Here is a 21,378-nt window from a genome sequence, read left to right as displayed (position 1 = left end):
TATTTTTCAGGTTTAGTCACCATATTCTATTTGTCCCTTCTAAAATATACTCATATTTCTTTTCCCTTTCCTTTCTTGCCTTCTTGTTGGATTAATTTCTCATTACTCTACTTTTTTTCCCTGTTGGTTTGGAAATTATATATTCTTTTATCATTCTTTTCAGAGTCCTTTGAGATTTCAAAATCCTTGACTAATGTTAATGTACTTTTGTTTTCCTCCAAAATAATACAAAAATCTTAGAACATGGACACTGTTACTCTCTTCTTAACTTACGTGTTGTTGGTAGCATATACTTTAATTCTCTAAGTCTTTTAAGCTCTGAATAATTATTCTTTCATGAAATTAGCATTTAAGGATATTTTATACAATTAGTATTTGCATGTATTTACTCACATATTTGCCATTGTTATTACTATTAGTTCTTTCCTGCATCTCTGACCATTGATCTGAGATCATTTTCCTTCTGTCTATGAACATTCTTAGTACCTCCTTTAAGTGAAAAAATCCACTAGGGATTAATTCACAGCTTTCTTTAAAAAAAACTTAATATGTCTTTATTTCACCTCAATTTTGAAAATTTCCCTGGATGTAGAATTGTAGGTTATCTGTTATCTTCTTTCATCATATTCAAGACTTTGGTCCACTGTCTTCTGGCTTTTGTTATCTTGGCTGAAAAATCAGCTGTAATTCTAATTCTCGTGCTTTAAAAGTAATCTGTATTTTTTCCTCTGGTTGCTATAAAGCCTTTACATCTTAAGATTTTGGAAGTTTTCCTGTGATGTGCCTGGGTATAGGGTTCTTTGAATTTATTTTGCTTGCTTTTATTGAGTATATGTGGTTTAATATCTTTCATGAACCTGTAATATCGACATGTTGTTTTTTCTTTTTTTTTTTTGAGACGGCGTCTCTCTCTGTCGCCCAGGCTGGAGTGCAGTGGCGCGATCTCGGCTCACTGCAAGCTCCGCCTCCCGGGTTTACGCCATTCTCTCGCCTCAGCCTCCCGAGTAGCCAGGACTACAGGCGCCCGCCACCTCGCCCGGCTAGTTTTTTGTATTTTTTTTAGTAGAGACGAGGTTTCACCGTGTTAGCCAGGATGGTCTTGATCTCCTGACCTCGTGATCCGCCCGTCTCGGCCTCCCAAAGTGCTGGGATTACAGGCTTGAGCCACCGCTCCCGGCCCATATTGTTTTTTCAAATGGCTTTTCCCCATTCCCTTTCTACTCTCCTTTTTAGACTCCACTTGCTTATATCTAACTTAATACATCTTCTATGTTTTTTATCTTTTTCCATTTTTCATCCTTTTGTAATTCTTTCTTGTTAATGAAACTTCATTTTTATCTTGTTAATAAATCTTCGATTTTTAAGTCTTTCTTCATTTTCCATCCTTTTGGTATTTTCTTCTGACCTATCTTCCAGTCAACTCTCTAACCTGGTAAAACCTACCTTTGGGTTTTTTACTTTGGTGATTGCATTTTCTGTTGTAGAGTTTCTGTTTCTTTTGCAAATCTGAAATATCCCTTTCCATAATTTTCAGGATTTAAAAAAAAAAATCTCAACCTCATGTTTTATCTTCTTGGTCATGGAATATTATTTTAAGATCTGTATCTGATCATTCAAATGTCTAAAATTCTCATGGTTCTGTTTCTATTATTTCTGCCAAATCTTGTTCATATTGTCTTGATTTGTATGCTTATCTCTGTGGCAAACATTGCATTAAAACATATTTAAGAAATAATCTGAGGACTAAGAATATGTTTTCTTAAACCAGAAAGTGTTTTTATTTCCTATTTTCAGATTTCTGTGGCCTTCGCAAAACTAAGATCATCTTAATCCAACATTAAAGATCAAGGTTTCCTCAGCTGCCCAGATGACTCAAAGTTCAGTTGCAGTCCATACAAGACTGGTGTTCCTATTATTTTTTTCTCTGTAACTAACTACAGTCAAGTTTAAAGTTTAGTAACTTAAAACAACAAGCATTTTATTTAATTGCTCAAATGTTGTCATTAGGCAGAACTTGGTGGGTACAATTTTCAGCTCTGCTTAGCATTGGCTGAGGAGTTGGAGCTGATGGATATGCTCCCAAGGTGGCTTCATATATATGCTGATAAGTTGGTGCTGGCTGTGGTTGGGAGCTCAGCTAGGGCTGCTGTCTGGGGGACTCTGTTCTCTTCCATGTGACTTTTCCTCATGGCTACATGAGGCTTCTCACAACAAGATGGTCTGGGAGTAGTTAAATTTCTTGAACGGTGGCTAGCTTAAAACAAAAGCAGAAACTGGTAGACCTCTTTAATATTTAGGCACAGCATCATTTCTGCCATATTCTACGGGTTAAATTGGGTCAGAGAGCCATCCCAGATTCATGAGTTACAACACAAGGACATGAAAACCAGTGGGCATGGTTGCTGACGACCACCAAAGTAATTGTCAACCACAGATGATTTCCTTCTAGTTTACCCTTTCTCCTGGATTACAGCACTTCAGAATCTCAGTAAAATTGTAGGACCTTCAACCTTGCTGGGCTAGTGTCCAAGTTGTCTCCTCTTTTCTCTGTAGGGCTGTTTTTTAAAGTCCTGCTTAGTCTTTCAGCTTCTGTTCTCCAAGATCAGGGCCCAGTTAGCAGTAATTCTTTACTCTCAAAGGCTTTTAAGATATGGGGGGGTGGGGGCGGGGGGAGGGGTGTGTTCTTTCAGTTTTTCTAGTTGCTGTCAGCAGGAGGAACAATTGGTACAAATTATGTAGTCAGTGAGAACCAGGAAACTCCTGATGATCACTTATGTCTTTGTTGTCTTCTTTCAACTATGTTAATCCCGCCAAAGGCCTTACATGCTATTACACAAATGAGCCAAAGATAGCCTCTGTGTATTGGCCCCTAGCTTTTTAAAAATTTCTTAACTACAGGCTGAAACCCAGTAGCTTAAAAGCCTGCCAGCACCAAAGTTGGATTTTTATACATCTAATTGTTTATGTATTTATTCTGAAATATTTTTAAAATTTCAATAGCTTTTGGAGTACAGGTGGTTTTTGGTTACATGGATGAATTGTATAGTGGTGAGGTCTGAGATTTTAGTGCATCCAACACCTGAGTAGTACACATTGTACTTTTTTATCCCTCACCCCCTTCCACCCTCCCGCTTCTGAGTCTCCGAAGTCCCTTATATCACCCTGTATGCTTTTGTGTATCCATAGCTTAGCTTATAAGTGACAGCGCACGGTGTTTTTTTTCAATTCCTGAGTTACCTATTTAGAATAATGGCCTGCAGCTCCATCCAAGTTGCTCCAAAAAAACATTATTTTTCTCTTTTTTATGGCTGAGTAGTATTCCATGATGTAAATATATATCACATTTTCTTTAGCCACTCATTGGTTGATGGGCACTTAGGTTGGTTCTGTATCTTTGCAATTGTGCTGCAATAAGTACATGCATGCACATGTCTTTTTGATATATTGATACATTGTGTTCAGTAGTGAGACTGCTGGATCAGGTGGTAGGTCTATTTTTAGATCTTTAAGAAATCTCAATACTGTCTTCCACAGTGGTTGTACTAATTTACATTCCCACCAGCAATGTATAGGCATTCCTTTTTCACCACACCTGTGCCAACATCTATTGTTTTTTGACTTTTTAATAATGACCATTCTTACAGGAGTAAGGTGGTATCTCATTGTGGTTTTAGTTCGCATTTCCCTTATGATTAGTGATGGTGAGCATTTTTTAATATGTTTGTTGGTCATTTGTATATCTTCTTTTGAGAAATGTCTATTTAACACATCCAGTTATCTAAAAAATAGCCCAACCATCAGATTTCTGGCCATGTAGAGCCAGTCCACTTTACCTACCCTGCAAAACCTCACTCCACTTCTGCTGGCTCTTGATAAGACAGAGCTTTGTGGTTATAGGATCTCAAGCTTTTATAGCTCTTTGGAGCTCTCTGACTCAGAGACCTGCCATGCTACTGCATGACATAGCTAGTCCCATAAGCCCCCGTTTTGACCCCCTCTTCCTGAGAAGTTCCCTCACCCTTGTCTCCCGGATGGTGGCCCTTCACTGAAAACCCCTGGGCAGTCTTATGCTGTGAGGGCCCTTCTCAGGCAGCCATATCCAAGCACCCAAACACCAACAAAGCTTATTATGCGTTACTGCCTCTTGTGGTCATATCTTTTCCCTTGATCAGCCCCCAAATCCTTCAAACCCCCTACAACCACTTCATGCACTTACACCTAGTACAACTGCCCTCCCACAAGAAGCTTGAGTACAGTATGTGGCTGAGAATGCTAGCGGGGCTTAGGGACTCAGGAGCCATTGGGCCAGGATTAGTCTCTGTCCTTCATAAGGGACAGAATAGAAAGCTCAGGGCACCATTTGGTTTCAAATTGCAGATTGTGATGCCAGTGCTACCCCTGCTGTGTAATTATTTCTGAAACACCTGCTACCATAGTACATGATTCAAGTACTTTGACCAGCAAGGCCCCACTGAGGACACACTGAAGGCCACATTACACAATCCTATGATTTTCTCACATTTGCAGATGGAATATCTGAGCAACTCACCCCAGCCATTGTTTGAGTGTTCTCTCATTTTCTGGGATGCAGTCACCTTTGTGATTCAAGACAGATGGCATGAGATAACAACAGGAACCATAGATGATGATCTATTTCAGAGAATTGGTTTTTTCCCTCATACAGAACCGTTTGGAGAGTCAAGTGCTGACCTCTAGTGGTAGTGGAGATGGTGAAACCACTGTATCTCAATGATTGCTTGACAAGTATTGTCCCAAATGTTTACTAGAATGTGTATTAACTTGACTTTTTGAGGCATTTTACTTGATTTTTTAAATGTAAGGGTTAAAAACACAACAATACTTAATCTTTTTTTTAGGTAGCTTTCTGGTCATTACAATCTTTTCCTATGGTTGATTAAGAGCCAAGTCATTACCCTCCCTAATAAGGTAGAAGGAACTGGAATATTTGTGCAAACACAATAGATAAAATACATGTCCAACGCCAGTCATAAAGCACTACCTTAGGGGATAAGAACCTGAACTTCTGACAGCAGTGGGTCACTGACAGCTTTTAGCAAGCCACTAAGATTTCTGTGTACTGTATAATATAACCCTTTTCCCACAACCTACCAGCCCCACAGCTCACTCAGAATCTGTAGGCTGCATACAGCTCAAAACATCTGTATCTGGCTCAAGCTCCCAATAAAAGTTTCTGGGCACCTAACTTTACTATGTTTCCTGGGGGAAAATTTACATTTGTGGTTTTTCTTCAAGCCAGCAATCTCTACTGAACTAGAAGGTCAAGGGAGGATAAGACTGGGATGTAGGAGAAGTGGCTGTATAGACTTCCTCCGTCTGATATCTTGTCTCCTACTTTCAATAACAGCTCATGCCACTGGTTCTAGTCAAAGCTCTCAGTAAGCACTTGCTCTCTGTAGGCCTTCCTCCTGCCAGCTCCTGGCTTAAGCTCCAGTGACAAAGCTCCAAGCAGGTCCTGGTAGTTTTCAGAGGCAGTTCCTGCCAATAGCTCTTTTCAGGCTCTCAGTGTCTCCAGTCTTTTAGTTTTCTCAGTGCAAAAACAAACAGCATTATCCTCTGATCTTTATGTCAAGCTCTCACTTTCTTATTCTTCCTAAACTCATTTTTCCCCAAACTCACTTTTTAAACGTAATAAGACCTATTTTTCTAGACTGGCAGTCTCACTGACAATTTCCTTAACCATACAGGCTGAATCTTGTGTTCATGCAGTTGAATGCTACTCAAACCATCTTACTCAATTCCTTAATCATTCTGATTTCCTATTTCAGTCCCAAGAAGATGACATTAGCCACCCACTAATTCCACTCCTGTTTCTGTGCTGACCAGCATTGCTGGAGAAGATTGCACAACCATGCAAACCAGAGCCAATAAATTTAAAGAGTTTACTACATAGAGTAAAATTTAATAAGGTTGAAAAGGTATGTCTCAAAGACAAGCAAAACAAAGGAGAGTATAGTGAGTGGGATAGATGAACTTCAGCATAGGGTTCATATTAATGAATACAATGAATATATATATGTATATTCATCTCTCATAGTATGATATAAATAATTATCCAACACTAAATAGATATTGAGTGAATGAGTGAGTAAAAAGACATGGATCGTAATGATTCCGGCACCCAGGAATGACTGAGGTTGGCACTGCTTGAAGAACTAAGAGGCCCGATCAAGTGAAAGACTTGACCAAGGAAAAGGAAGGTTATGCAGCCCACCGGAAGACAACTCTTCCAAGTGGGCTGTGAGTATGGCCTCACATACTCTTCTTTTCAGTGGAAGATTTTAGAACTCAGGAAACAAATTAGTGCTTGATAGAGATTAATGTCAATTAATCTTGTGAGCTTGAATCATCACTCTGCCTTGTAAATATTTACAATTCTTCTATTAACTATGCATTCCCCTGACATTTACACTTTATTCATAAGCAGCCTCTGTTTTCACCTGTAATTGCTAATAAAGATGGGTAAAAGCACCACAGATTGGGGTTGCCACAGATCATTATGGAAATAACACTCTTTTCTGTTTCTTTGGAAAACAGAATTTGCCTCACTTTGGACTACACTGAGGCAACTCATTTCTGCAGAATTGAAAGATAATTTCTAGAAAGTTCCATGTAAAATCAAATGAAAAAGAAGAGTCAACCGAGTCTTCTGCTGTCATGTGAATCAGAATACTTGGTACCTTGTCAACAAGGAGAAATTAAGCTTATCCATGAGGCACAGAGACCCAAGTGCTAATGTGCAAAGTAGTTCACTTTGATTTTTTTTTTTTTTTTTTTAAGAGTCTGGGTCTCACTCTGCCACATAGACTGGAGCACAGTGGTGCAATCATGGCTCACTGCAGCCTCAAACTCCTGGGCTTAAGAGATCCTCCCACCTCAGCCTCCCAAATAGCTAGGACCACAGGCACATGCCACCATGCCTGTCTATAAGTTAATCTCTAATTAGGGTTTTGTTTTGTTTAGAGATAGGGTCTTGCTCTGTCACCCAAGCTGGAGTGCAGTGGCATGATCATAGCTCACTACAGCCTCAAACTCCTGGGCTCAGTTGATCCTCCCACTTCAACCTGCTAAATTACTGGGATTACAGGCAAGAGCCACCACACCCAGCCTCTGATTTTGTGGCTCTCTAAAAAGCCAAGGAAGAGCTAGATCTTTGCGTGTTTTCTTACGCAGCATTTTGTTAGCTCTTGCACCCAGCATGCTAGAGAAACCAGTCAGCCTCATTTTGGGGCATCTTAATCTTGTTTCTAGTCCACTTCAAAAATGTACGTATTGGTGTAAATAAAAACCAATGTTTATGTTACAAATGAGATTTTAAACACTGAAAGTACATTATCTAAATTGCAAACCTGGCTGTTTTTTACAGTATTCCTTTTCTCATCCCCTAACTACTTTTCACTTGAAGGTCCCAGAATCATACAAAACTTCTCTGGTTCCCAAATGGAAACTAGTATCTTTCCTTGCTGATCCGCCCCTCCTCTGTTTACTGGGTCAGTAAATAACTCCCTGTTCAGCAAAGTGACCAAACTAATTATTTGAGAAATGGTCCTGAAGAAGCTGAGATTACCATCAGGGAGAAAACAGACATTCTATATTGTCTAATTCCTTTTTGCATTCAGCAAATACTAGCATGGTGCTAGGGCCGGAAGTACAATGAGAGACCGGGCTCAGTGTCTGCCCTCAAGGAACTGATGGAGTGGGAGAGGCAGAAAAGCAGCAAGGGAATTACTGTCTGTGAGGCTGCAGTGCTCTGCTGGGACAGCACAGTGGGCCAGGGAGCAAATGAAAGGCCTCAGGAAGGTGCTTGGCTGTGCCCCCGCAGGCCGCCACTCCCCAAAGCCACCTGAATGCCTCCTTGTCATCACTCTGGGTGGGATGTTTGGGTTTCTTTTGTCCTCCCCACCCACAGTTAAATTCTTTTTGCTTACACACCTCTTAAACTAATAACGAGAAATTGTGTCCCTTCAACATTTTTAACTTGGTAACTAAAATTCTTTATAAGATTAAACAGATGGAAAGAATGTAATTTTCAACATATTATAAACATCAGCATGTTAAAATAAAACAGTTGTAACCTTCTTTTAAATGTATTCAGTGGAATCTAAATGTCACATAATCTAAATATCCCCTACATACACACACACACATTCTGTATCCATTCTCTCTCATTCACATACTCACACTTCTTGGCACACCACCCTGCACCCATGCCCTAGCTGAGTTTGGAAACTGCCATTCTGTAGGGTTGGTTCTCAGGCTCTTGTGTATCCTTTGTAGCACCCAGTACCCATGTGCCAGACTTTGGCCAAATATTTTGCATGCATCATCTCATGTAATCCTCCACAACTCTCTGAGATCGGATCATTATCTGCACTTTACTTATGAAGAGAATGAGGTTGAGAAAAGTGAGTTGAATTCAGGTCTTTCCAAATATCTTGTACTCTTTTTTAGATATGGGATCTTGCTGTGTTGCCCAGGCTGGAGTGCAGTTGCTATTCACAGGCTCAGTCATAGCATACTACAGCCTCAAACTCCTGGGCTCAAGAGACCCTCCCACCTCAGCCTCCTGAGTAGCTAGGACTATAGGCAAGCACCACCACACTCAGAAATATCCTGTGCTCTTAACTGCTACATTATATTTAGGATATGTTTCAATTGAGTGATTTTAGTGTTTATGTGAACATCAAAGAGAATGTGGAACTTCCAGCACACTCCTAACACTCCCTACCCTCTTCTGCTTTTCTTCACAGCATTTAGCAACATCTGATATGCTGTGTGTCTTACTTATTTGTTCATTATTAAGCCTCCCCCTTTCCCTGGCCCTATTTAGAACAGGTTTAAGGAAGCAGGAATTTGGTCTGTTTTGTTGACTGCTATTTTCTCAGTACCTAGGACAGTGGCCAACACAGAGGCGGTGCTCAATACATATTTGTTGAATAATGAACAAGACTTGCTGGTATAAAGCCATTGATAGTGTCAGAGACTCTAGACATACTGGTGGTTGTTACGTGCTCTGATCAGCCTTCTTGGCTTCTGCTATCATTAGGTAGCAGTATGGATCAACAATCTAACGACTTTGGTGTGAAGGTCCTTTATGTGCCAACAAGAAAACGGGAAATCTAATCATACACCCACAGTACTTGCTGAGCAACAAACAGTAAGATGACACATTTTATTTACCTGTTTCAACACAGAATCAGGTGGCCTTGCTGCAGGAATATGGTAGGGCTGCTCTTTGAGTCATTATCGCCCATTGTTCACTGCTCGGGGTTAAGGCATGTCAGGTTGTGTCTGGAAAACTGGTAGCAATGGCCTCCCAGAAGTTCCACAGAGCTGAAGAGGCTTCCAGAAAGGAATCCTAGCCATGACTGTGGCAGCCCCAGCTGGGTACATCTAAAGAACCAGTGGGACAGACTGACACAAACCTCTCTTAGGCTGGAGAGGGAACTGTAGAATCTCCTGGAAAAGAATGCCTCTTAGGAAAGAAAGAGCCAGGTGTGAAGACCTTGACACAGGAGCAGCGGGGACTGTTGGATAAGACTGAGAGTCTAAGCAGAGCAACACTACTGCTAGTGTCTGGCTCACCCCCTGAGCATGTGTCTGGGTCCTAGAGAAAAAGAGAGCTACAAGGAAAACTGGAAGGAGCTTTTCTACCATGCTTTGAACTCACAGGGGGCTCTAACAGAGCATATCACAAAGAGGAGGGAGGGAGCCATCCCCTATGCCCAGCCTCATCCCTGCCAGAGGTACAGCCCAGGAGGCTTTGGTGCTCCCTCAGTTCTCAAGGTAAATAGCAGAAAAGGCTTCTGGGCCTGAAGGAGCGGTCAGAGGATTTGGGGACTGAGTGGTTGGCAAGGAGCACCAGCTGCACCTACCATGCCTAGCAGGGAGGTGCAGCTGAGTGGCAGGGGAGCTGTAGAAGCAGAGTCTACCACCCAGGGCTGTGTCTAGCAGTGACCGTGGACATGCCAACATAGCAAATGGCAAAGCAGCATCAGCTACAGGGTGGCAACATGGCTTGGTGGACAATGCCACTACATGGAGATGAACTGGCTCCCAGGCCCTGGAAAACTTCCTCAGAGGAGACTCCTAGAAGGATGGCAGAGACTCTGCAGTGAACCCAAGTTCTCAAGTCACTTGAAAGGGTCTTGAGCCTGAGTATTGAGGTTATATAGAGAGCAGTCTTTGAGTTCCTTATTTCAGCAGTGTCCCATCTCCCCAATTGTTCAATCATCCCACCGTCCACTAGTGACTCTCCCTTCTCCTCACTTCCTTCACTAGTTTTCTAACTCAAAATTCCTGTTGGCTCTTGGAGCAATATCTAAATTAGGTGGAAAGGCAAAACATGTCAGTTTAAAGTTCAGGCAAATGTATGAATGATGGATAACCTCCATCATTCTAGGTCTATCTGAATTTTAAAAGATTAACTCAAATAAGTATCCTTCAGACAACATGATAAGGGGGAGACTTAAGACTTTTAGGCAGTGGGAGAAGAGGGTAAAATATTTGCTTATCTCATGCAAATACTGGTCAGATTAAGTGACATGATCTAGCAATGATAAAATCAGATTAAATGAGCCTAAGACTTCAATCCCTTTGGGATGATTATGATCTGCAATACTAAAGGCAGATTTATTCCATAATGAAGGCCCTGGATGACACCATACCATGAGTTTCACCCTGTGATATGCCACTTTTGACTTGGATCACAAATTCATCTTATGTTAGATAAATGGTTTTGGAACAGCAGCACCAAAGGGCAGGATAATTTTAGACTTGGATATTTGTTCATTCACAATAGTACCTGGTATTTTCACTGTGCTTTGCCACAAAGAGCTTGGCATCCCTTGAAAAAAAAAGATCTCATTTCCCTTCACAAAATGTCAATAAGGCAAGAGCTTCAATACCTGATGGATTGGCACAGTAAAAGCCTTCCTCTTGTCACCTTTCCCAGCTGTCCTTTGAGGTAGCTGGGGACTCCATTTTATCAGCTGACTAATGACATATGGTTGAGTTTCAGATGACATAGGAAAAAGTGCTTTATTCACAGGAAGACTCTATGATAAAGATCTACAAATAGACATGGAAGGGACTGAGATAGGTCTTTGAGGCTGCTGTTTATGGTTAATTCTGTAAAAGAATGAAGAACTGGAGATATTGATAATTTCTTTCCCAACTTTGTCTCCTTTTTTAGAGAACACTGTCCCTTTCCCTTCCGGTAAAAGTTGGATCGCACCTCCTTGCTAAGTGGTAGCGGGAAGCTGTGATTCCCTGAATCAGAGCTAGTTAGACATGAATGGGCATCTGATCTGGCTGGATCCATGAGATTCTTGCTCCAGGAATCTGGGATCAGGACATGCAAATACTGAAAAGGGATCAGGAACCAAGATTGTTTCCTTTTCCCCACCTCTATCTACCTTTCTGGACTATGGGGTTTCCCTCTCCGAGAGGCGAAAAGTTGGTTTTAAAAAGACAGCCTTGATGGGAAACAACCTAAATATCTATCATTAGGAAACTAATTAAGCCATGGGACATCCATGTCATGGAATACTACATGGTAATAGGAAAAGAATGGGAAATCCTTTCATGAACTGATGATTCCTTGGAATTATCTTGAAGATATGTTGTTAAGAAAATACGAAGTACAGGCTAGGAGGGAGAACACACAACCATGGGTAGAAGAAAGGAAAATATAACATATATGCTTAGGCTGTTTACACAATATAATTATTATGTGAGGGTTTAAGGCTACAAATTTTAGATAATGGGACTTGGACAGTTGGGGAGATGGTAGGCTGTTGAAATAGATTTTAAATTTTCTGTTTGTTTCATTTGTTTCTCATTTTTCTTGTTCTTTTTTCTTGTCTTCCTGTGGGTTATTTGAACATTTTTAGGATTCCATGTTGATTTATTTGTGTGTATTGGAATGTGTCATTTTGTGTGGGTTTCCCAGTGACTGGGTATTATATATGTGTATGTGTGTGTGACATCACAATCTATTGATATCAGTTTGAGTGAAGGTGCAAACCTTACTCCCACTTTGGCTCCTTTATCCTCCCATTTTTAAATATCATTGTTTTGAGTGTCACATGGTATTATAAATTTCGTCCCAATCATCATACATGAAAACTCACTAGGAAAAGGATAGTCTCTTGTATTTTCCCATATTTCTGCTTTCTTCCTTGTTCTTTCCTTCTTCCTGATCGCCTAAGATTCCTTCCTTTATCATTTCCTTTCTTTTGAAGAACTTCCTTTAGCCATTCTTTAAGAGGAGATCTGCTAGTGACAAATTCTTTTAGATTCCCTTTATGTGAGAACGTATTTCCCCTTCACTCCTGAAATATAGTTTCACCAGATATAGAATTTTCTGCTGACAGTTCTTCTCTTTCATCACTTGAAAAATGTTTTGTCACTTTCTTCAGGCTTCTGTTGCTTTAGATGAGAAATATGCTGCCATTCAAATGGGTGTTCGGCCATGCATTGTTTCTCCCTGACTGCTTCCACATTTTTTTCTTTGTCTTTAGTTTTCAGAAGTTTGATTATAATGTTCTTGTCATGGACTGCTTTGGGATTATCCTTTTGGAGTTCTCTCAGCCTCTTGAGTCTGTAGGTTTCTATCTTTTGCCAAATGTGGGCAATTTCCAGCCATTACTTCTCTGAGTACTCTTTTAGTCCCATTGTTTCATTCCTCTCCTTCTAGGACGGCAATATTATAAATGTTGGGTCTTTGTTATTGTCCCACAGGTTTCTGAGACTCTGTTTTCAGTTTATTGCTTATCGGTTGTTCAGATCGGGCACATTCTATTGACCTGTCCTCAATTTCTATTCTCTGTCATCTCCACTGTACTATTAATCTTATCCAGTTAGTTTTATTATTTATTATTTTTTTGTTTTTTTGGGGGGAGGTTCTGTAATTTCCATTTGGTTCTTTTTTGTAACTCCTATTTCTTCACTGGGAATTTCCATTTTTTTACTTGCTTCAAGAGAAGCATTACTTGTTGAATTATTTTATGATGTCATTACTTGTCATTACTCGTTGAATTATTTTATGATGGTTACTTTAAAATGCTTTTCAGATAGTTCCAACATCTGGTACATCTCAGCACAGGAGCTAGCTGATTTTCTTTTCTTATTGAAGTTATGATTTTCTCGCTTCTTTGTAGGATGGGTGATTTTGTTTGTATCTGGATATTTTGGCTATCATGTTGGGAGATTCTGGTTTCTATTTAAATTGTTTTATTTTAGCAGGCAGTCCCCTTCTATAGGTTTAGCATGCAGGTTCTAGCCTACTTTTGTGAGTGGTTCCAATAACAATCTACTTTTCAGAGTCTTTACGGTGCTTCCTCGGTTTGTTTGGTTTGTCTCCTGCTTCTGAGGCTCCCAACACTCCTTGTTGGTAGTAGCTGAGGAACCAGGTGCCTTTAGTTGAAGGAAGGGAGTCTCCAGCCTGTGGGGACAAAAGCATTCCTGGGCTGGGTGCTTGTGGTGGAATCCCCCTTACTAATGTCCTCTGCCAAGTGGGGTCTCTAGGTGAGAAAGAGGAGTCCCAGACTGGTGGTGGGAAAAGAGAGCACTTCCCCGGCAAGATGTTGATGGAGGGCTTTCAGCTGGTGCTGCTTGCTGTTTCTGTGGGACTTGTCTAATGTTGTTGGCAGGACTTCTGTTCAATTTGGAGGAAGAATAAGGTTAACTGGATGCCTTCCCTTGCTAGATTGGGTATTAGGAAAAGCTGGGCCTGGGTTATCTTTTGTTGGGTTGGGGTGGAGGGGATTATAAAATGCCCTGCTGCTGTGACCTAGGATTTCTGACCAATTAACCTTCCTCTTTCTACTTTTCAGAGTTCTCTTTTGGTTGTCTCTTGTGTTATTTCCAAGGTTTTTAGTTGTGCTTAGCAGGGAGAGAAAAGTCTACACCATCTTGCTTAGACTGGAAGTTCTGTATATATGCTTATTTATTTATTCTGAGACACAGTCTCACTCTGTCGCCCAGGCTGAAGTACAGCAGCATGATATCGGCTCTCGGCTCACTGCAACCTCTGCCTTCCAGGTTCAAGCGATTCTCTTGCCTCAGCCTCCTGAGCAGCTGGGATTACAGGCATGCATCTCCATACCCAGCTAATTTTTGTATTTTTAGTAGAGATGGGGTTTTGCCATGTTGGCCAGGCTGGTCTCAAACTCCTGACCTCAAGTGATCCACCTGCCTCAGCCTCCCAAAGTTCTGGGATTACAGGTGTGAGCCACCGTGCCCGGCCTATATCTGCTTATTTAGATGTAAGATCTCTCTAGAAGGGTACACAAAGAATTGATAATATTGCTTCCCCTGGGGAAGTGATTTGGGGGATATGAGGTAAGAGAAATACTTTTTTATATACCTGTTTTCATTTTAATCAAATGAAAGATTATCTTTTTAAAAATAAAATGCAAAAGAAGAAAGAAATCTTCTAACTCAGCCTTGTTTTCAAGAGCACAGCCAAATATTATAACAGTGGCCAAGTTGTGTATGGATTCAACAGTTGGTAATTTTATTAAATTTCACTGATTTTTAATTTCACTATATTGTGACCGCTTTGATCCAGATCCCACAATATAAGAATAATATTCTCAGTGGATTTCCAGCTTGCTCATACATTTTGAATAACTTGCAGAATACAAATATGTAATTTAGAGAGAAGTAGATGCTTTTGGCAGCATACTAGTACCCTAATCACCTGAAAAAATAATATTTGTATGACATTAAAACAAAATTAATAGCAAGACACTAATTACATGAATAGACTTTATGTTGTAATTGTTAAATTTGCAAACAACTCAGCATAATTAATGCCTTAATTAACATATGACCTGCAATTTTAGCTTACAAAATTAATAAAGACAATTAAGAGTCACATTTTTAAAGTGAAGTGGATTTTTAAAATTACAAGGAAGTTGGATGTCACTTTTTTCCCTCCCCGTTTTGGGGAGCAGTTTTGTAGTTATTACAAAAATTAATTAACTGACAATGCAGTTATGGCATTCCCTCCCACCTCCCCTCCCCCAGCACAGTGTCCCAGCCTGAAGCCTTCAGTCAAATTCAGTGATCTTCAGCCAAGGACGTCCACCAACAGGTGTGGGCAGCTCCCAGGCACACTCCTCTGGATAGGTCTAGGGCAAAATAGAAAAGCAAAGACTTTTCTCTCCCTAGCACCTTAAGGGAAATATAAACTAGAAGATTGATATTCACTTTGATCAGACTCTACCATTTTCATGTAACTATTTGGTTCCAAATTGCAGTTCGCACCATTGTCATTTCTTCTTCAAAACATGCTTCTCAAAGGCATTTCAGTCCTACAGTTTGCCAATGGTGAAGGTTCCAATCCAAACCCAGAGAATTTCCCATTAATAGATAAATATAGAGACTCAATAAGTATTAGTGGGCTAAGCATTTGGAAAAAAATTAGATCTGGAATTTGACCTCATTCCTTTTTCATATTTTGGCATATGAAATATGCCAAAATAAACCTCAATTGGATCAAGATTTAGTGTCAAAGCAAAATCATAAATGTGCCAGAAGAAGATAAGGTGAATATTTTTATAGTGTTGTAATTGCAAGAGGTCTTTTAACCATAATTGGTAAAACAAAAGTCATAAAAAAGTGACTAACAAATTTGCCTAATTTTAAACTTCTGAACAGTAAGAAAAAGCACATAGGTTAAAAAAACCTAATTCAAGACTAAATCAAGAAGTAACTGATTAAAATCTGAAAATTTATTTATACTTTGATTCTTTTTTTCCCATAAAGGCGTAGCTTTTTACCTCATAAGAAAATAAGTAATTGAAAATATGCATTGTAATATATGTACATTAAGTATAAGGAATAAGTAAAAGAACTTATGTGTTCAATAACAACTTGCAATGTGACCAAACAAATTACAGAATAACCATAGACTAACACCATTAAAAATCAGACTATTTAGTAACATCAAGATATTTTCATGATAAGACCTTGTTAATTAAAAAAAAAAAAAAAAAAAAAAAAAAAAGCAGTAGTAGTCCAGGCGTAGTGGCTTACGCGTGTAATCCCAGCATTTTAGGAGGCCAAGGTGGGAGGATCACCTGAGGTGGTGAGTTCAAGACCAGCCTGACCAACATGGAGAAAACCCATCTCTACTAAAAATACAAAATCAGCCGGGCATGGTGACAGGCACCTGTAGTCCCAGCTACTCAGGAGGCTGAGGCAGGAGAATCACTTGAACCCGGGAGGTGGACGTTGCAGTGAGTTGAGATCGCGCCGTTACACTCCAGCCTGGGCAACAAGAGTGAAACTCCATCTCAGAAAATAAATAAATAAATAAATAAATAAATAAATAAATAAATAAGAGGTAGTTGAAGAATACAGACTAACACAACCTGATTTTTAAATGTCTTTTCTAGATAGAAAAAAAAAGACTGGAAAGAAACAAAATACTAATGATAATTATTAGTAGAGGTAGGATTATGGATAAATGTTATTGCCTTCATTTTTGGTAATTTGCAAATTCTCTACAATAAGCAAATTAGTTTTGTACTTAACATTGTTTTTTGCAAGTTGGAAAACAGTTTAATCATCAGTCACCAAAACCCACAGGTGTATCTTAAATGTTTACAAGCACAGATTATTCCACTATTTCTGTTATCACCATGTCCTTCATGGTAGAGTATCACAAGTCAAAAGTTTCTGGTTGTTTCATCTGCTTAAAACTACATGTAAGAAAGAACCTGAGTCTTAGCAAATTTAGGCTTTAATGTGAAACTGTCAAGGCTCTTCTGGCACTTTGGGAGGCCAAAGTGGGAGGATTACTTGAAGCTGGGGGTTCAAGACCAGCCTGGATAACAAAGCAAGATCCCATCTTTTTAAAAAGGTAATATCAAAAAATTAGCTAGGCCTGGTGGTCCTGATAGCCTGAGTAGCTAGCCTGAAGTCCTAGCTACTCAGGAGGCTGAGGTGGGAGGATTGCTTGAGCCCAGGGGTTCGAGGCTGCAGTGAGCTGTGATCAGACCACTACACTCCAGCCTGGGTGACAAAAGTGATGCCCTATCTCTAAACAAACAAGCAAACAAACAAACACTCTCCTGGAAAGATTTTCCCTCTCTGAAAGCAGCTGCCTCGTCCAGAAGGTGGGTAAAGTCCACACATCTTTCTTCCTCCAACTAGCCAAGAGACAGTTAAATACCTCAAAATGCCCTATGAGGTCCCAAAACATTGTCAAGACAAGTATCGGACAGGCTACATGCCTTGCAGGTGGGACAAATATCAGAATTTTGAGAAATTCATTAAACTCATCATGGAATTCTTGGAGGACTGACATACTACAGCACCAGTGCAGAATATCTCCTGGAGTAGGAAGCCCTGAACTAGTGTTTCTTCTGTCACTGATATGCCTTTCTAGACTTCGGTGTAGAAGCAGATGATTTTTTTGTGTGTTTTGAGTTGGGGATTTGTCCCTTCGACTTTAATTTTACAGCTTCCCTCATATGTTTGGTTGTAGTAGTGGCGTTTCTCCCTCAATATTTTTTTATTCCTTGGATACTTAAAAAGACATTTCAAAGTTTTCCAAAAATAACTAACTTGGAACTAGACTATAAAAGCTCAAAAGTAAGGGCTTGAGAAATATGGCTTACAAATACAGCATTCTACCCAACTCCTTTTATTAAAAAAGAGTTCCTCTACCTGACTCAGTGATGCTATATCAGATGGGTTAAATGACAGTGGTTGGCAGGGTGCGGTGGCTCATACCTGTAACCCCAGCACTTTGGGAGGCCGAGATGGGCAAATCACCTGAGGTCAGGAGTTCAAGACCAGCCTGGCCAACATGGTGAAACCCCGTCTCTACAAAAAAAAAAAAAAAAAAAAAATTAGCTGGGTATCGTGGCACGTGTCTGTAATCCCAGCTACTTGGGATGCTGAGGCAGAGAAATGCTTGAACCCGGGAGGCGGAGGTTGGAGTAAGCCAAGATTGAGCCACTGCACTCCAGCCTGGGCGACAGGCTGAGACTGTCTAAGAAAGAAAAAAAAAATGACAGCGATTGGTTGTGGTCAGTTCACTCATTTCTCTCTCTCTCTCTCTCTCTCTCTCTCTCTCTCACTGCAAGTCTAAGACATAGGCTGCCCTTTCCTAAGGCCCAGCATCATCAGTGAGTTCTTTCATAAAATCAGTGCCATGCCTGTCCATTCCTCACTCCTATGTTGTAGAGCAGGGAACATTAGATCTAAAATTTGGATTACCTGGTCTTAGCAAGAAGCTTATGTCTTTAATGGAGGCACCTACCAGTCACAAAATAACTATCACTAGTAGCACAAGAAAAGTCACCATTGAACTCTGTACCTGTAGGTTTTCTTAATTTCTTCATTTGATGCTCCCTTACGCAGACCAAGAATTTCGTATAGAGCTTCTCCTGTTGTTGACAGAGTCCGCTGTCTTTGGCTAGGTACGTTACATGCCATTTTCTAAGGCTGTAAAACTAAAGGAGAGAAAATAGCCATGAAGGTTATGCACACTACTTCCCACTCTCTAAAGGGGAAGACAGCTCATGTTTGACCTTTTGTAAAATGACAATCTGAAGAATATTTGTGTACCAACTGCAAAAAGAGGGGAGAAAAGGGTTAGGAGAGCCAAAAGCAGAGCTCTGAATCAGGGTGTTATAAGGGTACAGGCAGCCATGCAAATGGAACAGGGCTTCGTCCATACAGTTAAATAGAAGAAAAATGTCATCTAAACACCCAGTGAATTCAGAATTGTTGAGAATCAATCCTCACAGGCCAGGCAAATGTAGAGCTTTTTGGTCTTTTGTTTTTTTCTGGAATTTGCTTAACTTCTTGTTCATATATTTTCCAAATTTAGCCAGCAATGGAAGTGGTGGATATGGGGCAAGCAGTGGCTGGGGGATGTTGTCCAAATTATGCTAAATTTCAGTTTAATAGGAGGAATAAGTTCAAGAAATCTGTTGTACAACTTGGTGACAATAGTCAATAACAATATATTATATATGAATGTGAAAATAGCTAGGAGAGTAGATTTTAAGTGTTCTTACCACACAACAAAAAGAGAAATGAGCTAATGTGTTTGCTTACCTTAGCAATTAGCTTACCTTAACCATTCCATCACGTATGTACACATAAGGCAAAACATCACACTGTACACCATAAATATACACAATTTTTGTTTGTCAAATAAATAAACAAATTGACATAATAATTCAAATCCCAGGACTACAGAATATAGAGTTAGAGGCCATCTAGGCCATCTTAACAAATGCCTTTTGGGGTGTTCTGGCCAGAGATCATAGCAGTAGATAATTTTCCTATTAGCCATTTAGCTTTTCTTTTTCTGGGGAGTGCATACGTTCCCCAATGCAACTTGTGCTTTTTCTGAGACCTACCTCAGTCTTACCCAATCTCCGTTAGTCCACCAGGTGGAAGTACCTGACCCAAGTCAGACCAATTAGAATCCTTCCCTAACATTTTAAAAACATAGAACAGTCTCTCAGATGGTGAAACCTATACAATTGAACATTTGAGTATTGTTGGCTGGCCTGAATTAAGAGACGGTGAAAGAGAGTGAGAGCCTCAGTGGGGTTCAGTTCCTGGCTCCGGTTGTTCTCGGGTCCACCTGCAACTCTTACCCGACAACAGTTTGTCTATCAACCCTTCCTTGGATTGGGCCAATAAAATTCCTCTCCATGTACAAATGTACACACATATTTTTTCTTGTGTGTTTCAGCTAGGTTTTGGTCACTGTCAACCAGGACTCCTAAGTGCTGTTATACTCTCTCAATTAAACACCAGTGGCAGCTCCCTGAGCATCGCCAAGCCAGACTAACTATTGTGGAAGTTTCTTAAATCACTGCACCCACTCTGCCTTTAAGTTGAATGTGGCTTCTGGGTACTTGGGAAGAATACTTTGGGAAAATAATAGTGATAAACTAAGATATTCAAACCCAACAGATTCAAATGTGTTGTGTTGACATTTCTAGTACAGATAAGAAGAGTTATGTCTGCTTTATCGATTTTTCTCTATATGCAACATCCAAAAGAAACCATTTTGATAGTTTCAATTTGAGGGAAAAATGTATTTCCTCTTCATCATCTATGTCATAAAATAAAAGAGATGTCATGACTCCCATAAATCAACAGATAGTTGTAAAATCAATTTTAACAAGGCACAGAGAAGCATAATTTTCATGCTTGTGAGCACCGTGCTCTATGACTCACTCACTCTGATTGCTTCCTACTTGGATCTTGCTGTCACTAATCCAGGAAAGAGATATACAGTTCACTGAAGATAATCTACTACACGGATTAGGATAACACCCACAGCCGACAATTTAATTATGGTCATGCACTGCTTGACAATGAGGCTATGTTCCGAGAAATGCATCCTTAGGGGATTTTGTCATTGTGTGAACATTATAGAGTGTATTTACACAAACCTAGATGGGAAAGCCTACTACACACCAAGGCTATATGCTATAGCCTATTGCTCCTAGACTACAAACCTGTACAGTGTGTTACTGTACTGAATATTGTAGTCAACTTTTTAACACCTAAACACAGAAAAGGTACAGTAAAAATGTAGCATAAAATATAAAAATTGGTACATCTGTATAGGGCATTTGCCACAAATGGAGCTCAAAGGACTGGAAGTTGTTCTGGATGAGTCAGTGAGTAAGGGATGAGTGAATGTGAAGGTCTACGTCATGATTGTACACTTTTATATAACAGGCAATGCAGTAGGTTTGTTTACACCAGTACTGCCACAGACATGAGTCATGTGTCACACTACATTATGACAGCTACAATGTCACTAGGCAATAGTAATTCTTCAACTCCATTACAATCTTCCGGGACCACCATTGTATATGTAGTCTGACGTTGACCAAAATGTTGCTATTCAGATGACTGTATTTATTCAGAAGCCTAAAGTGTGGGTTAGGTCTTCAGAGAGGTTGCAGACTAATATGGGATCCAAATGTATAAGCCAAAAATGAAACTAGTGTTCAGGGTCAGAGAAGTACCAAGTATAGAGATCAAACAGAGGAGGGATCTCCTAGAGGACAGGATTCTGCTTGGGAACCATGCCATTAGAGGCCTCGCTTTGTGCTTGGCTCGTATTAGGTATCTGGCAAATGTCCACGGGGTGATTCAAAAGCAAGTGCTTAACTTGAGTGAGAGTGGGAGGGATGGCCTCGCAGAAATGGTGAAGCCTGAACTGAAAGCAATACTATCACTTGCTTCTGTAGAACTTGGTTCATATTTTTCTATTACAGCCCTTCTATCTAAGTCTAACCTCAGATCTGTATGGCCTTGGTGGCCAGTGACTCTGCT

At 40.1% G+C, this 21,378-nt stretch overlaps 1 protein-coding gene across 1 annotated transcript in view; it reads right to left on the bottom strand.

Moving 5' to 3' along the window:
- DNAJC5B (DnaJ heat shock protein family (Hsp40) member C5 beta) overlaps positions 1-21,378 on the bottom strand; it is a 61,929-nt gene that overhangs the window by 35,321 nt on the left and 5,230 nt on the right. Inside the window, exon 2 of the mRNA XM_073018653.1 lies at positions 18,380-18,507. Coding sequence (XP_072874754.1) covers positions 18,380-18,498 — 119 coding nt within the window. The 5' untranslated portion in view covers positions 18,499-18,507. The remainder of the gene's footprint in view (positions 1-18,379; positions 18,508-21,378) is intronic.

The sequence above is a fragment of the Chlorocebus sabaeus genome, chromosome 8 (assembly GCF_047675955.1).
Source record: "Chlorocebus sabaeus isolate Y175 chromosome 8, mChlSab1.0.hap1, whole genome shotgun sequence".
In the NCBI taxonomy this organism is placed as follows: Eukaryota; Metazoa; Chordata; class Mammalia; order Primates; family Cercopithecidae; genus Chlorocebus; species Chlorocebus sabaeus.
Note: the sequence above shows the minus strand (reverse complement) of the source record. Positions and strands in the feature narration are given on the sequence as shown.